Source organism: Schistosoma mansoni, chromosome 3 (genome assembly GCF_000237925.1).
Source record: "Schistosoma mansoni strain Puerto Rico chromosome 3, complete genome".
Taxonomy (NCBI): domain Eukaryota; kingdom Metazoa; phylum Platyhelminthes; class Trematoda; order Strigeidida; family Schistosomatidae; genus Schistosoma; species Schistosoma mansoni.
In genome coordinates, this window is record NC_031497.1 from 27,323,312 (window position 1) to 27,340,169 (window position 16,858).

Here is a 16,858-nt window from a genome sequence, read left to right on the forward strand (position 1 = left end):
ATTAACTGGGCACTCAAACACAAGTTTTAACAGATGGGAACTATTTATAAACTATTGTTATATATATTCCTATTAGATAATTTTTCAGTAACTATTACTTACATCCTTACTTAAGCCTGTTACTTCCAATGGAGCATAGGCCACCGAGCAACCCACTCTGTCCTGGGCCTTCTTTTTTTAGTTCTATCCAATTCTTGTTCATTCTTCTCATGTCTGTCTCCATTTCTCGGCGTAATGTGTTCTTTGATCTTCCTCTTCTCCTTTGGCCTTCAGAGTTCCTTGTGAGGGCTTGTCTTGTGACGCAATTGGGTGATTTCCTCAAAGTGTGCCCAATCCACTTCCTGATTTCTTTCTCCAATGGGATCTGGTTTGTTCTCTCCCACAGTAGAATGTTTCTGATAGTGCCTGGCCATCGGATCCGAAGTATCTTGCGTTACCCAGTAACTATATTAGATGTGTATTTTATATTCCTTTTATTATAAGCTTCCGTTTGATCTCCGGGCTACTATTATACCATTTACTATTCTTAAGTTATTTTCAATCTTTTAGTTACGGTGTCTAACAATTACAGCCACTATTTGATCTTATCTTGTATGGTTGTTATTTGCCATTTTATGATGTGATAAGGTATGGTTTGATCGCATATCTACGACGTGGGTCTGAAATATATTATATATACAGTGTAAGGTAAGATTGCATTCTAAACTCAAACGGTACGGTTAGGCGGGGAGGACTAATAAGGTTTCAGAGTTGTTGTAAGGTTGCTAATGCTGGTTAACATGTGTATCACAGAAATAAAGTCATATGAGTCGGTATTGTGACCGGAGATTTCGTCACGTGATAATTCACGGAGGGTTAAGGTCAACATAATCTCTTATCTCTGTGATGTATCATATTGTTTCTAATGTTATGAGCTTTATTTCATATTTTATAATCTTCCACAAATAATGTGATTTTCACGTAATATTCTCTTGGTTTTTTGTTTTCTTCCGAACATCAGCCTCAAGTTTGTCGAGAGTGATAGGTCCTGGGTTCGAATCACGCGAGGCGGGATCATGCATGTGCACTGCCACTGAGGATTCTCACAATAGGACGAAATAGCCGTACAATACTTCCAGGTTTTCCATGGTGGTCTAGCTGCAATTGACTCATGATCTATACATTAGTTATGTGCTTCTTATCTAGTTGATTATTGGAAAATGTTAATAGTATACCATTGATAACAAACCATCAAAAAAAACAGATTGATGATATGACCCTTAACAGTTATTATTTTTTTAAAGTATCAAGGGAATCAATGGTGTATTCTTCTGTTTAAATTAGATTGAAATATTATCTGTATATTACTGACAGATTGACCGATAGAAAAGAGACACTAAAACGATGAACAATCAGATAGATCTATTGACATGGATAATTCATGAATTTAATGTGAATTATCAAGAGACTATTAAATATAAACAATATACAAAATAAAATCAACATTATAAGCAAAGATGGATAGTGGTTGGCAGTAGAATCTAGGATGATTTAAACTGTGGAAATTATCCAATCTTCATAAATTCTATCACACTATTAATTATTCATTCCAAAATAAGCTCATTTAAGTAGTAGGGTTGAAAATGATCTTTATTTCGTGGGTCTGTTCAGACCAGAATCATTTGATTAAGGATGTTTTAAATGACTTGCTATGAAATAAATATTGTAAGCAAAAATGGATAGTGGCTAGTAGTGGAATCGACTATACTCGTTCCTTTCTATTTGGGACTCGTCAACTGGATGTACCTACATTCTAGAGTTGATGTTTACTCTGAGACTCGAACACACTACCATTCGTTTCAAACACCATCGAGTTATCCACTTAGCTACTGATTCCTGATAGCCACTTGCTTGTACAATGGAGTAAAGTTTAGATTCACTTGGTATGGTTTACGTAAATCTTCACATTGATGTTTCAGACTACAATTGATCAGTCTCTTATCGATATCGACACTCGTCCTATACGAAATAACTCAGTGTTGCCTTAATTCACAAGCTTTGTAAAGAACGATGGATGGTGGCTAGCAGTGGAATCCAGGATGCGCGTTTCGTCATATTTGGGACTCATCGGCTGGATGTACCTGCATCCTGAAATTGATCTTCACTCTGGGACTTGAACCCACTACCGTTCACTTGAAACGACATTTTTATTGGCGTAATACATATAAAATCCAAGTTCATTGAAAACGCTGTTTCATCCTGACTACGCTTATATCTATAGTCACAAAATGTGACTTAGAGTGTAGTGAACGGGAACACACAAGTGGCGACAATTGGATGCATTTAAATACAAAAATACAGAACATCTTGGTAAAATCTGAGAATCCTACAGTAAATGCTTCATTTGCAAAATGTCATTTAATTATCTTGGACTTGATTGTTCCTTCATTATCATAACAATCATTCTCTGTTTTCATTCTCTTATCTTCGATCTTCTTTATCTTCTGCTTCCAGGCATTTCATTTTCGATTGATGATATATACTACTTACATCTATCGACATCAGTAACACATACCAAAAGAGTACATCAGTACTTCTGTATTGAAAGAATCTGCGCCTTTCTAATTGTTAAACTTCCTTTTTCATCTTCCAAAACAACCTTAGAAACCAAATTCGAGTTACTGCAGTTTCTGCATTCGAATGAAACAACACAACCTTCCGTCACGAAACACCAGTAACACAACTTCTCTACTCATTAGGATATAACAAAATATATGTTTATCATAAACTTTCTTCTCAATGCTCAATTTATTTGAAACTATCAAGTTCAATCTTGACAATGATACCTATTTACTACAGTTATTCTCACGTTTTAAGACATAAGTTTCAACGGTTGAATTCATGGGAAACCTGGAAGCACTGGACAATCGTTTTGTCCTATTATGGAACTGTTCAGATGTGCGCATTCACGATCCTGTGTGCGGGATTCGAACACGGGAAGTGAATACTTAACCTATAAACCACTGTAGCGGCCAGCGTCCAACATTGTTAATGTTTGACTCTAAAAAATCTACGATATTCCGCCACAGTACACTATTGTTCTCAGTAAGTAACTGCTTCAAAATAGACACCGTTGAACTCCACCGGACACGTCTACTCTCTAGAACTCCAGGAAACACATCTTAAAATCGATATTTAACTAGAGATAATGAATAAGATACAAAATCACAAGTTAGATAACTTTATGAGTTGATTACTTATTTAAAAAAAGTGATCATCTGGTTCAGATTCAAACTACTTTAAGTGACATATGTTAACAAATCAGTTTAAATTTTATATATTCAAATCATGAATAGACTTTAAATATATACTACTTATACAAATGATAAAATTCTAATCTAATAATGAATCGTTTCTAAATTATAGATAAGGTTGATGGGAATAATGATAACATGATGGGTATAGGGGTCTAAAACAACATTATAAAACAATTTCATGTATTTATTTCTTTATTTAAACACATGAATATTGGTACAATAGGGACACCAGATATATATGCACCACACAAATCTCATTTGATTTGTGTGAGGGCTGTGATACTGCCCAGGTGACCAAACTGAAGCAGATGGTTGTCTTAGAAGATCACTCCCGGAGCATTCGACTTAAAGATCTGATCCACAGGACAGTTCAGATGCAGTTCCATGGTAGCCGGTGGCCAACGATTAATTCATACGCCATTTGTTCCTTCAGGATACTGAAGTCAGCCCATGTACACCATTGGTTTGGAATTAGGGTTTTCCAACTCCCCTAGGTGGAGTTTCAGTGTACACCAGCCCGGTTACAGCGCTGGACCTTCGCTTTTTGTCCTCTAAAGTTCGTAAACAACACCTGTGGTGCGAGAATGCAATCAGTAGGACTTCCCTCCTCAAGGTCACGTTAGATTCGTTCAAAGGTCGTCCATAAATTTTAAGTTTCGCCGGTTTCAACTCATGTTTCACTTTATTTATATTCTTTGATAGATTCAATTTTTCTTATGGAACCGGATATACATGATTACACATTTCCGCAATTAATTTAAATCATGTGTATTAAACAAATGTTTGACTGTAACAGAATATATAACTGGTGATTTGATAAACCGGACCAATGGGGTCTGTTGTGAGATAGTAACTCATTGAACACAATGATGGACGGTTGCTCCATTTTTTGGACTGGTTGAAGTTAGACATTAATACCGTTGGATACCAGCCGGCTCAGTGGTCTATAGGTTAAGCGCTAGCGCGCGAAACTGATAGGTCTTTGGTTGGAATCACTCTAGTCGGGATCGTGGATGCGCACTTCTGAGGAGTCCCACAAAACGAAACGGCCTTCCAGCGCTTCGAGATTTTCCTTGGTGGTCTAACTTCAACTGACTCATGATCTCAACAATAAAAATCACTAAAATCTCGACAAAATCCCCTGCTAAATATCTTATCGTTTTCTTTTTTTTCAATCAGCTCTGAAAAAAACGATTACGAAAGGGGTAATTTTCAATTTTCAACCATCATGAGTTAATACCAACGATACATTTCCATATTAGAAATCGAACTTAAGTATCAATTAAGACAGTACACTAAACCATTATAGTGAATAAAGAAAAGAAAATTCATTGATTATAGTTTCCTTACTGGTAGTCAAGGTTTTTCAACTCCCCTAGGTATAATTTCCGCGTCCATCGACCCGGTTAAAGCGCCGGACATTCTCTTTTCGTCTTCTCAATTTCGTAAACAACGCCTGGTCACGAGAAGTCACTGAGTAGGACTGTGGTGGCGGTTGATATGTCAAGCCCATATACCATACTATAGCTTCTGGACAAGGCAATTCACCTATCCATCATGAGTCATGTTTTCACTTTGTTAATTATTCACTTATTAACTTAGACCATTTTTGTACGAGCGTAGGTGTGTGTACACTTTCTTATCCTATTTATCACACGTCTGTCACTTATACTTGTCTGGCTATAAATATTGATTAACGTTTGCTTAAGGCGAGTTGCTCTTCCCGCCATCACCAATACGTGTCATTTTCACTTCGCTCGCTGGTATTTGCTAATGTGCTTATAACCTTCTGGTCTGCGTCATTTATCAATAAAACTGTAGTTGCCACTTCTCTTTGCCTTCTGATACTATGCACCGTTAAGACTTGTATTATAACGGTTATCGAGGTGAATTATTAACGAAGCACGGCACTACAGGACTTCCCTTCTCAAGGTCATGTAAGATTCGTTCGAAGATCGTCCATAAATTATAGTCTCGTCAGTTTCAACACATGTAACAGTTTATATATATTCTTTGAGAGATTCAATTTTCCTTGTGGATATTAATAATAATAATAATAATAGTAATAATCTCTGACATCTTATTGGTTGATTACTAACAACCAATCAAATAATTCCTTTTTTCATAAATCACTTTCAATTTTTTTTCGTACCAAATTTAATTATAATGATCTTTTAATACATAATATATGTGTAGCCATAGTAACTAGTTGTCCTTTTTTTATATTTGGATACATTACAAAAAGATCAGATAATCAAATCAGATCAAGATCAACCCCTTAATCATAAATCATAATGAAGTGGATATATTATATATACAGTTTACTTATGAATTATTTGTTACCTATTCACAGTATCATCTATCATGAAGGAATCATGGAGGAGAATGTAGATATGACAGTTGACAATGAGGAAGTCCAAAGTTATGTCGATGATTCAAATATGAATCCTAATGCAGATGAATCTAATTTATCCACATCATTTATTGTACCTATTATGACAGATGAACAAAGATTATTGTCCAAAATATTAAATGGATATGATACAGCATCTAGACCAATATTTAATGCATCTAAAAGTGTACAAGTTGGATTTCAATTTACATTAATACAAATTAGTCAATTAGTAAGTTTAAGTTAAAAACTATATATACAATAACGGTTTCAACAGATAAGTTGAGATCATAAGTCAATTGAAGATAGACCACCATGAAAAACCTGGAAGCACTAGACGGCCGGCAGTAACCAGTGAGGTTTAACCGGGTCTATTGTGAGAAAGTAACTCATTGAAGACAATGGTGAATGTGTTACTCAAATTTTGTGGATTATTTAAAGTTAGAAGTTAACACCGTTGGACGTCAGCCGGCTCAATGTTCTAGAGGTTAAGCGATGGGGCACGAGACCGATAGGTCCTAGGTTGGAATATCGCAAGATAGGGTCGTGGATGCGCACTGTCGAGGAGTCCCACCACCGTCAAGTGCTTCGACGTCTTCCATGGTGGTCTAGCTGCAGTTGACTCAAGATCTCATTTATTAAAGCGACCTTATTTTTTGTTTTACCATTTTCACGAATGCTCATGAAGTATAATCAATCATAGTTTTAAATGAGTTCTGATGACTTGGACCTGACAGACTCTTTCAAAGACGGTCCAACTAAAGAAAAAGTTGCATAAATTTGTCTATATCACTTTTGGATTGGATTTGGAATCACTAGACAATCCATACGAGAAAATCAGAAATTTTGTAGACGTGCCAAATTTTTTTCTATTATTGAATTATCATAGACTTATCTATCATGAATGTACATAGATGATCATGATTGATTTCTATTAATAATCTTCTTTGATAACATTCAATAATGTAGGTCGTTAATGTTGAATAAGTCAGCATAACAGTGTATAACTGTAAAAAGGTTTTTGTGGATATTATAATATTAGTAATAGTTGAATTCATCAGTCATTTCAAGCTAGACTACCATAGAAAACCTGGAAGCATTGGATAGCCGCTTCATTCTAGTATAGGACTCCTCAACAGTGTATATCTACGATCCCACTCACGAGAAATGTGGACAAGGTTTAACCAAGATGATGTAATTGAAAGATTATAATACTAGATTACATACTTACTTACTTACGCCTGTTACTCCTAACGGAACATAAGCCGCCGACCGGCGTTCTCCAACTCACTCTGTCTTCGGTCTTCCTTTCTAGTTCTATCCAATTTTTGTTCATTCTTCTCATGTCCGTCTCCATTTTTCGGCGTAATGTGTTCTTTTGTATTGGTTGAAGTCTTATGTCCGGCTTTTTATCGTGTGATTGACTCGTCAATCGAAATACGACTTTCTCAATCTTAGCACTGTATCAAAACAATGACGTTCGACCGGTATAAACAGTCCAGCATCCTTATTGGTCCCTTGTCCGCCTAACCCTTCCAATTGAGTCCAAAAAACACCAATTACAGCTCCTGCTATGAGAATCATTTATTTCAATCATACTTAGTTTATATACCAGACAGACAGACTGCATCACACCATAAAGTGGAAAATAATATTTGTACAAGCTCAAGACAGATGGGGCTGTGAACGTGGGAGACAATAATCAATAAACTGAGTATAATTTAAGGACAGTAATTCGTATAATACCAATCCATAGATCAAAATGAAGCTTATAATAAGATGAATATGGATATACACAATCTAATTACTCAATAGTTAAACCATAAGAATATATATATAGAATAATCGTCCATTAATAGGTCCCAGGAGAGTTACCTGTACTCATCTCTTCGCTAGGATATAGCACTCTTTCCCTTTGGCCTTACTAGATTACGTAATATGAATAAAGACAATACACTTAGTAAGTTAATAACGAATTATAATTTGAATGTAGTAAGATGATTAGAATGTTTTTGTTTACAATAATTATAGGTTAATAAAGGTAATTAAAGGTTACCTACAATTATTGGTTATTCCTTGTTTATATTTCTTCAGGGAATTAGTAGTTACCGACGCATTCGAATTGTATATAAGTTAAGATTTGTCCGATTATAAATAAAAATACATAGTAGCTAACAGTGGAATCCAATTTGACGCGCGTTTCGTCCTATTTAGGACTCATCGGCTGGATATCATTTATTCGCTTGATTTGAAGAAATATTACAAAGATTACAAAGTTCGTTTCACCTTAATACAATAACAATGGTAAGATGGTGGTTGGAGGTAGATGACAGGGTTTCTCGTTGACTACCTACAATCACCATCTTATCTCAACATAGTGCACACAATGTTGACTCATCTAGACTAATGGCCACATTGTAACTTGATCGATAGGGTTGGATCTGCACTAAGAAAGACCTGACATACATAACATTGATCACCATCCAGTTATCAATCAATCTCAATAACAATGGTATTCCATTATAGAAAACAATGATTCAACAAACTGTTTGTTATTATCGTATATATAGATAAAGGATTGTATAGCTTTTCTAAAATAAAATTGCTGAATTAATTTTTTTTGTTAGTCAATGAGTATTTCGAGATAGTGGAGAAGATTTATAGCTCAGGTGGATGATTTTGATGAAGTTTTGTTCTCTGATCTGGAAGGTTTAATCGTGGAGCTTTCATCGTTCTTCTGAACGACATCATCAGCACAAACTTCGGGTAGAAAGTCAACAAGGACTAATCAACGTCGAGGTGTACAGGACAAGCTGTGAACCACATGTGGAGAAATTTGAACATTTCACTTCAACTTGAAGTTTGTGCTGATGATGTCGTTCAGAAATAACTATGGAAGCTCTACGACTAAACCATCTAGCTCAGAGAACAAAACTCCATCAATGAGTATTTCATTATGTAGACAAGTTCTTTAAAGAAAACTTGGAAAAGGTTTAAAAATATAAAACATAATTAATACCTATTCTGAACACTATATAGAGATGATTACTTCATTAAACGAAGCTCACAAAAGATTGCCAGGTAGACAGTTAAAACTAATTAAAATTTTGACTAGGTTTTTGAATGTACGTTGGGGGATACAATATTTGAAACTTGGTAACATTGGTTCATTTGGAATGTACCCTTTAAATTCACTTGGTATTATTTGCTTGTATCTTACCATTGTTGTTAAGGGTTGCAATATCGAGAAAGTCCGCATAGGATACACATATGCCAACAAGAAACTGATCAGATGCAGTCCTTAACATCAATGTGAAGATACAAGGAAATAATACCAAGTGAATTTAAAATTCACTCCATTGCACAAGCAGATGGCTATCAGGACTTGAAAGCTAGGCGGATGATGTGATAGTGCTTGAAGCAAACAGTAGTGAGTTTAAGTCTCGGGGTAGACATAAACTCAGACGCAATCACATTCAGTTGTAGAGTCCCAGATAGGATGCAACGTGCCTATGTGCAGCATTGTTTGGAATCAGGGTTTTCCAACTTCCCTAGGTGGACTTTCCCTGTCCACCGACCCTGTTAAAGCGTCGAATATTGGCTTTTCGTCCTCCTAATTTTGTGAACAACACCCGTAGTGCGAGAAGGCAATGAGTAGGACTTTCCTGGTAGAGGCTTTATACGCGTGGTCATGTGAGAGCATTTGGAAAGGAAGAGCGGACTCTTTCCACTCTCGGCCGTACCAGTTTTGCTTTGATCTACCCTTGAAGTCGGGTTGTTTGTGAATGAAGCTCAAAGTGGTTGGTAGACCATTTATTGGCATGAAATGTAATAAAATTGGAATGATGAGCATTTGTGACAAGTTCAAAACCCTTAAATCCGATAACACATGACTTATTTACTTCATTCCTAGATAATGACTAAGTTGAGTGACAACCTAATTTCCAGTAATAAATAGATAAGTATTTTTGAACTGGATCTCGGTTTTGGGGCTATCTTTCAAAGGGATTGTTTAACGTTTAATGCGTACTACACATTACATAGTATTAAGTAGATAGATGTATAAATCGGTTTTAATGTTCACCTCATTTATTATTACCTTTTTTAATTTTACATCATACTATTTGTAAATTATAAGTAGTCTATGTTACCTACCTTGTTATTCTTGAAGTTTACAGGGGGGGGGGTTGAATTTTCATATTGGTAAGGCTTCAATAAACCTTAGTATATGCCATTTTACACTTTTGTACAACACCACAAAAGCCGATTTAAGATCAATCTTATGACCTATTTCAACTATGTTTGACAACAGGGGGATGAAGGATGTTTATCCTCTACTTATATTGGGTCATTTGACCCTAGTTGAAAGCATTGGACGGCAGTTTCGTCCTATTGTGAGACTCCTCAGTGGCAGTGTGCATCCACGACCTCGCCTCTATTTATTTCCGCAACCATTTTGGTACATATTCACACACTCTAATTTTGAGATCACAATTACTTCTTCCTATGTATGTGTGACCACACACAATTAAATTAGCAAACATAGTGAGATGTGACGCAATGTTTTTCATGTCTTTTAGGTGTTCGACGAAGAATGAACTGTGTTCTTTCTTTATTAATTACCTTTGCTGCAAAATATGTTTTGTTAATGACTGATTTGAGCGTTTGTTTCAATAAAAAGCTATTTCAATCACCTCCAAATGGTATGATGATGTAGGCAGGCTTTTTTCTTCTGCCAAAGCTACAGTAGGTCTCACTATACCATGAACATCCTATCTATTTTTGAATGTAAGTTGATAGCCATTTTAAACTACTAATTTGTCTGTAAGAAGCCACTTATGAATTCTTTCTTATATTCAGAAGTGGGGTTTGTGGAGGTTTCAGTAATTTTAAAGTTGAAATCATGAGTCAATTGAAGCTAGACCACCATAGAAAACCTCGAAGCACTGGATAACCGTTTCGTCCTATTGTGGGACTCCCGCCTCTCGAGATTTGAACTCAAGACCTATCGGTCTTGCTCGCGAGCGCTTAACCTCTAACCCACTAGGCCGCCTGTCATTCAGCGGTGTTAATGTCTAACTTCAACCGATCCACGAAATTGAGCAACCATCCACCATTGTCTTCGATGAGTTACTATCTCACAACACACCCGGTTGAACTCCACTGGTTACTGATTCTCACTAGAACTTCAGGAAATACCACTTGTGCTAAATGAGGCCATGGTTGCGCACTGCCACTGAAGAGTCCCACAATAGAACGTAAAGCTCTTCCAGTACTTACAGGTTTTTACTTATTTCTTTATTTGAATATTTTAGTTTCATCTTTACTGCCAATGTGTTTCACGTTTCCTTTTCTTCTTTTGACTTGTTTATTTTTATTGTTTAATCTTGATTTTACATACCATTTGTTCACTTTGTTTTAGTCTACCATATGTTTCAATGTGTATAGGGTAATTAACTACTGGTGAAGGCGACTAGTTAATTCTACTTAAAGTCATTTCATTGAAATTTTTATGTTTTTTTTCTTTAGTATGTTTTAGTAATACTACTTATTTACATAATGAAATCTTGTCTTAATCATACTACAAACTCGATAGTGCTTTGAAATCGTTTTATATTTCATATTTATAGAGTTGAAATCAGTGATAGTTCTTGTTATCATCATATTGTAGAGGCTGAGATTGGTGTTACTGGACTCAACGGGCAGGCATGACTAGGTAAGGAGAAGGACTGATTAGGAGTATAGACTGCTCGTATGGGTTTTAAGTATCATTGGTCCTGTTGATAAATCACTGTTCTCTAATTGACGGTATCATTACATTATATATTAATAGTACACAAAGCCACAAGATATAACAATAATTGTTCTATTCATTGATAACATTGAAAACGTATAAGCAAAATGATGTAATGATAGATAATGGCTAGCAGTGGAATCCAGTTTGACGAGCGGTTAATCCTATTTGGGACTCGTCAGCTGAGTGTGCCTGCATTTGAGAGTTGATGTTCACTCTGGGACTCGAACCCAGTGGGAAGATTCAATAAAACAATACCAAGTGAATTTAAACTTCACCCCATTACGCAAGTAAGTGGCTATCAGAACTCAGCAGCTGAGTGGATAACGCGATGGCGTTTGAAGCGAAAGGTACTGGGTTCGAGTCGCAGAGTAAATATCAACTTTGAGATGCAAGTATATCAGCTGACGAGTCCCAAATAGGACGAAATGCGTATCTTGGACTCCGCTGCTAGCTACCATCCATCTTTGCTTACAATGCTTGTGAATTAAGGCTATACTGAAGCAATACGCACAGCATGCACATATGCCAATAAGAGACTGACCAGTTGCAGTCCTAAGCATCAATGGGAAGATTCAACCAAACAATACCAATTGAGAAAGAGAGTAAGAAACATTCTTCTGTAAATGATTTTTGTTCAGTCTCACACTTATTCCATATGAAGTAAGAAAATAAATGTCTTTATTTCATGTTTCATAGATCATATGATAAGGAACATTTTTGTTTGTCGTCAACTGTTATGGTCTCATTTAGATTTAACAATAAGTAACATTGAGATTTGTTGTCAGGGTGTTTTTTCTTTCTGTTATCACAGTATTCAAATTGTTCTATTCAAAATGTTTCAAAGGGGAACAAACGTTATGATCTATAGATTTGAGGGAAAGGTTACATAACTAGTTAAGAGTCTTGTTAACAACTATTCAATTAGATAGTAACGAAGGAGTTTTTTCTGTTTTACAAGTAAGTTGAAAGTCGAATAGTTTCTTTAAACCCATTTGTTATCGTTTATTTGAATCTTCCCATCTATGTTTAGGACTGCAACTGGTCAGTCTCTAATTGGCATATGTGCATCCTGTGCGAACTGCCTCGATATCGCCTTAGATCGTAAGCATTATAAGCAAAGATGGATGGTGGCTAGTAGTGTAATCCAGGATCTGCGTTTTGTATTGTCTCGATATAGCCTTAATTCACAAGCATTATAAACAAAGACAAATGGTGGATAGCAGTGGAATCCAGCACGCGCATTTCATCCTATGTGGGACCCGTCAGCTGGATGTAACTGCATCTCAGAGTTGATGTTCACTCTGGAACTCGAAACCAGTATCTTTCGCTTCAAACGCCATCACGTTGTCCACTCGGCCACTGAGTCCTGATAACCACATTGCTTGTGCTTAGTCTCTTTTTTGTTTTAAAACGTAATTGGTAGTGCTATTTCTAAACTTAAGTTTCAAACTTTCGGTAGCACTTGAGGTTATAGAGATAAACTTCTATAGTGCGAATCACAAAGTCAATATACTTCACAGAGGTGTTCAATTTTAAACAATAAATGATTGAAAAGCCAGATTTTTTACCAGGAATTTCAATGCTTACAATATATCAATATGGGGTTATGGAGATTGTTAAGTTTCATTGAAATTATGAGCCAATCTAAATTAGACGACCATTGAAATCAAGGAAGCACTGGACGGTCGTTTCGTCTTAGTATGAGGCTCCTCAGCGGTGCGCATCCATGAACACATGTGTGAAAACCGGTTCCAGGACTTTTAGTCTAGCGTGTGAACACTTAAGCTCTCGAAAGTCTAGTAAAATGTAATCAGAGAAGTTCAGTCGTATTGTATTTGAAGCAATTACTCACAAAAGACAAATGAAGATGGTTGTTCAGTATCGTGAATTGATTGAAGTTAGACATTCACACCATTAAATGTGGGCTCAGTGATCTATGGATCAAGCATTCATGTGTGAGATCAAACGTTTTGGCTTCGAGTCTCACGTGCAGGATCATGGATACTCACTGCTGAGGAGTCCCATACTAGAAGGAAATGGTCATCTAGTGCTTACAGGTTTTCAGTGGTTGTCTAACATTGATTAGTTCATGACTTAAGCCTATAATTTACCCTTTCCATCAAATGCATCTAATATTTGAACATAACATCAACGGTTAAGTAATTTCTAACTATTATTCATACATTTATGGATAATACGATAAATATATTTTTATTGTATAATTGTTAACTAATTCAACTATTCATATTCATGTTCTTTTTATTATAAGCTTTATTTTGATTCATAGACTATTATTATACGACTTACCATTCTTGAGTTATACCCAGTCTATCAATTACTGTCTCCAATACTCACAGCCACTTTGGGCTAAATCTTGTACAAATGTATACTTACGATTTTATAGTTTAATGTGGTATTGAGGACGTAAAATCCCCTGAACTCACTTTATATTTTTGCGCCAAAAAACGCTTAGTTAACCTACAGCTTACATTTCTCACTTGGAAATCTTTGACTGTCATTGGTTGACGGATTTTTTTTAGTACGCTATTTTGTGGCTCTCTTAAGGACCTTTCTATAATTGTATAAATAAGCTTGATTTTTGTGCTTAGTGACCTCGTATTTTATGGCTGCTCGTAGAATACATTCTTCACGCCTCATTAAGACTTCTTGATCTAGTTAACAGGGTCCGGGAACAACGGATTAGAATAGTCTATTGTGTCACTGTGTCTTTGACCGAGTAAGGTGAACTCGTAATAACATGATGTATATCATGTGGTCTGTTTGGTTTGTATATAAACCCTTACTTACTTACGCCTGTTACCCCTCGTCGAGGAGCATAGGCCGCTCACCAGCATTCTCCATCCAACTCTGTCCTCAACAATCCTTTCCAGTTTTTTTCCAGTTAACATTCATCCTTTTTATATCTGCTTCTATTTCCTGGCGTAATGTGTTCCTTGGCCTTCCACTTTTCCGCTTCCCTTCCGGATTTCAAGTTAGGGATTGCGTTGTAATGCACATTGGTGATTTCTTCAATGTATGTCCGATCCACTTCCAACGTCTTTTCCTAATTTCCTTTTCAGCTGGAAGCTAGTTTTTCCTCTCCCATAAAACGCTGTTGCTGTTCTGAACTTTAACACGTAGGATTAGGCAGGAATAAGGACCATACACTAAATATATAAATCTATGCATAACTTATTAAGCTTTAGTTACTATCTGTCAAAATGAGATAAACAGTTCAAACAGTTATCCATGAGTGACATATACCCATTTAACTAGAATATGTCAATGTAAATTATTATAAGTATCAATAACTAATATGATAGCGTATAGGTATATCTTACATGTTTGAATGCTGTCAAACTTGTCTTGTATATTTGAATAATTCAAATTAGAACATTTCGTTTAATATAACAATGTATGTATATATGTTGGGTGAAATGATAATGGACATATTGTCAATGTTCTTACAGATTTATTTATTCATTTAAACATATAAACATTGGAAGCAAAGATGGATAGTAGCTAGCAGTGGAATCCAGTTTGACACGCGTTTCGTCTTACTTGGGACTCGTCAGTTGGATGTGCCTGCATCTGAGAGATGATGTTCACTCTGGGACTCGAACTCAGTGCCTTCCGCTTCAAACATTGTTATAAGGAGGCAGGCAAATAGACATATGCCACATAAATCATTTGATTTGTGTAAAGGCTGGAATACTCTCCAGGTGCCGAAACAGAAGCACGTGGTTTTCTTAAGGTGCCACAACCAGGCCTATTGACCTAAACGTCTAATCCACAAGATAGTGGAGCAACTTGAGGAGATGCAGTCCCATTATAGTCGGTGAAAAACAATAGGTTCATACACCATTTGATTCCTTAAGATCCTTTAACCGATGTGTACCACTGATTTGGAATCAGTATTTTCCAACTTCCTCAAGTGGATCTTCCGTATCCGCCTTTTGGACTACTGAAGATGAAGTAACGAGTAGATTATGCGATTTACATGTAGGATCAAATTAGTTGATAGGTGAACTTAGTTGTTACTCATGATAACTCTGTTAATATTTCCAACAAACCTCTCTGCATATAATATGTGTTTATTCATGTTTATCTTCAGTTTGATGTGTGAATCCTCATCACCTAATCTTCTTATGTTCAACACGTTAAACATGTTCTTGGTCTATCATGGTGTCAAAGTGACGTAATGTGGATAATAACAGTTAATAAAAATCTTAGCCATTAAATACGTTGACCGGGTGAAATTCTTTCGTTCCTAGTTTCTTTAGCGAAATAACATACTGTTTTCATAGTTAAAATCATGAGTCAATTGAAGCTAGACCACCATCGAAAACCTAGAAGCACTGGAAGGTCGTTTGGTTTTAATATGGGACTCCTCAGTGGCAGTGCGCATCCACGATCCTGCCTAGCGAAATTCGAACCCAGGACCTAACGGTCGTCCACTGCTTCCAGGTTTCCCATGGTGGTCTTCCTTCAATTGACTAATAATTTCAACCATGAAAATACTGAAAAATACAAAAAAACCCCTCTAAAGTATTATTGTCGAACTTTATCGACACTTTACACGTAGTTCGAATATTGAAATCATTAGACTTAAACCGTATGATGTTGTTAACAAGATCAATCATATCACCATAATTGTGATTTAAATGCTTAACTGATTGTTTCATATATAATTTGAGATACGCTTAAGATATCATTTCAGTATACCGCTGAAAATGCCTTTAGTGTATGCTACTGGCATCGACAGATATAAGTAGTATGTATCATCAATCCAGAGTGACATACCTGGAGATCTAAGAAAACAGAACGAGAACGAAAAATGAATAGCGTGGAAATGAAGGAACAATGAAGTCGGAGACGATTGATTGACATTTTGCAGATGTAATATTTACCGTATGGTTCTCAGATTTCACTAAGATGTTCTTTAATTTTGTATTCAACTACATTCGATTGTTTCCGCTTGTGTTCTCGTTCACTACACAAGTACATACATTGAATATTAAATTAAGATCATTGATTCCAAAACATCATCGGGAAGTTTCAAAACAAACAATACCAAGGGAATTTAAACTTCACCCCATCTCACAAGCAAGTAACTATCAGGACTCAGTAGCTAAGTGGATAACTCGATTGCGTTTGTAAGGAACGGTACGGGGTTCGAGTCCTAGAGTGAACATCAACTCTGAGGTGCAGATTCATCCAGCTGAGGAGTCCCAAGTAGGACGAAACGCGCATCAAACTGCATTCCACTACTAGCCGCTATCCATCTTTGCTTATAATGCTTGTGAATTAAGGCAATGTCGAGGCAATACACACAATTTGCACATATGCCAATAAGAGACTAATCAATTGTAT

General features: G+C 36.2%; 1 protein-coding gene across 1 annotated transcript; it reads left to right on the forward strand.

The window, feature by feature from the left end:
* Positions 1-5,590: 5,590 nt before the first annotated feature.
* Positions 5,591-5,935, forward strand: Smp_130380 (hypothetical protein; the record flags this gene model as incomplete). Its single annotated transcript, XM_018799837.1, has 1 exon — positions 5,591-5,935. The coding sequence occupies one exon, from the start codon at positions 5,591-5,593 to the stop codon at positions 5,933-5,935; it is 345 nt and encodes a 114-aa protein (XP_018651586.1).
* Between the last annotated feature and the right edge of the window lie 10,923 nt (positions 5,936-16,858).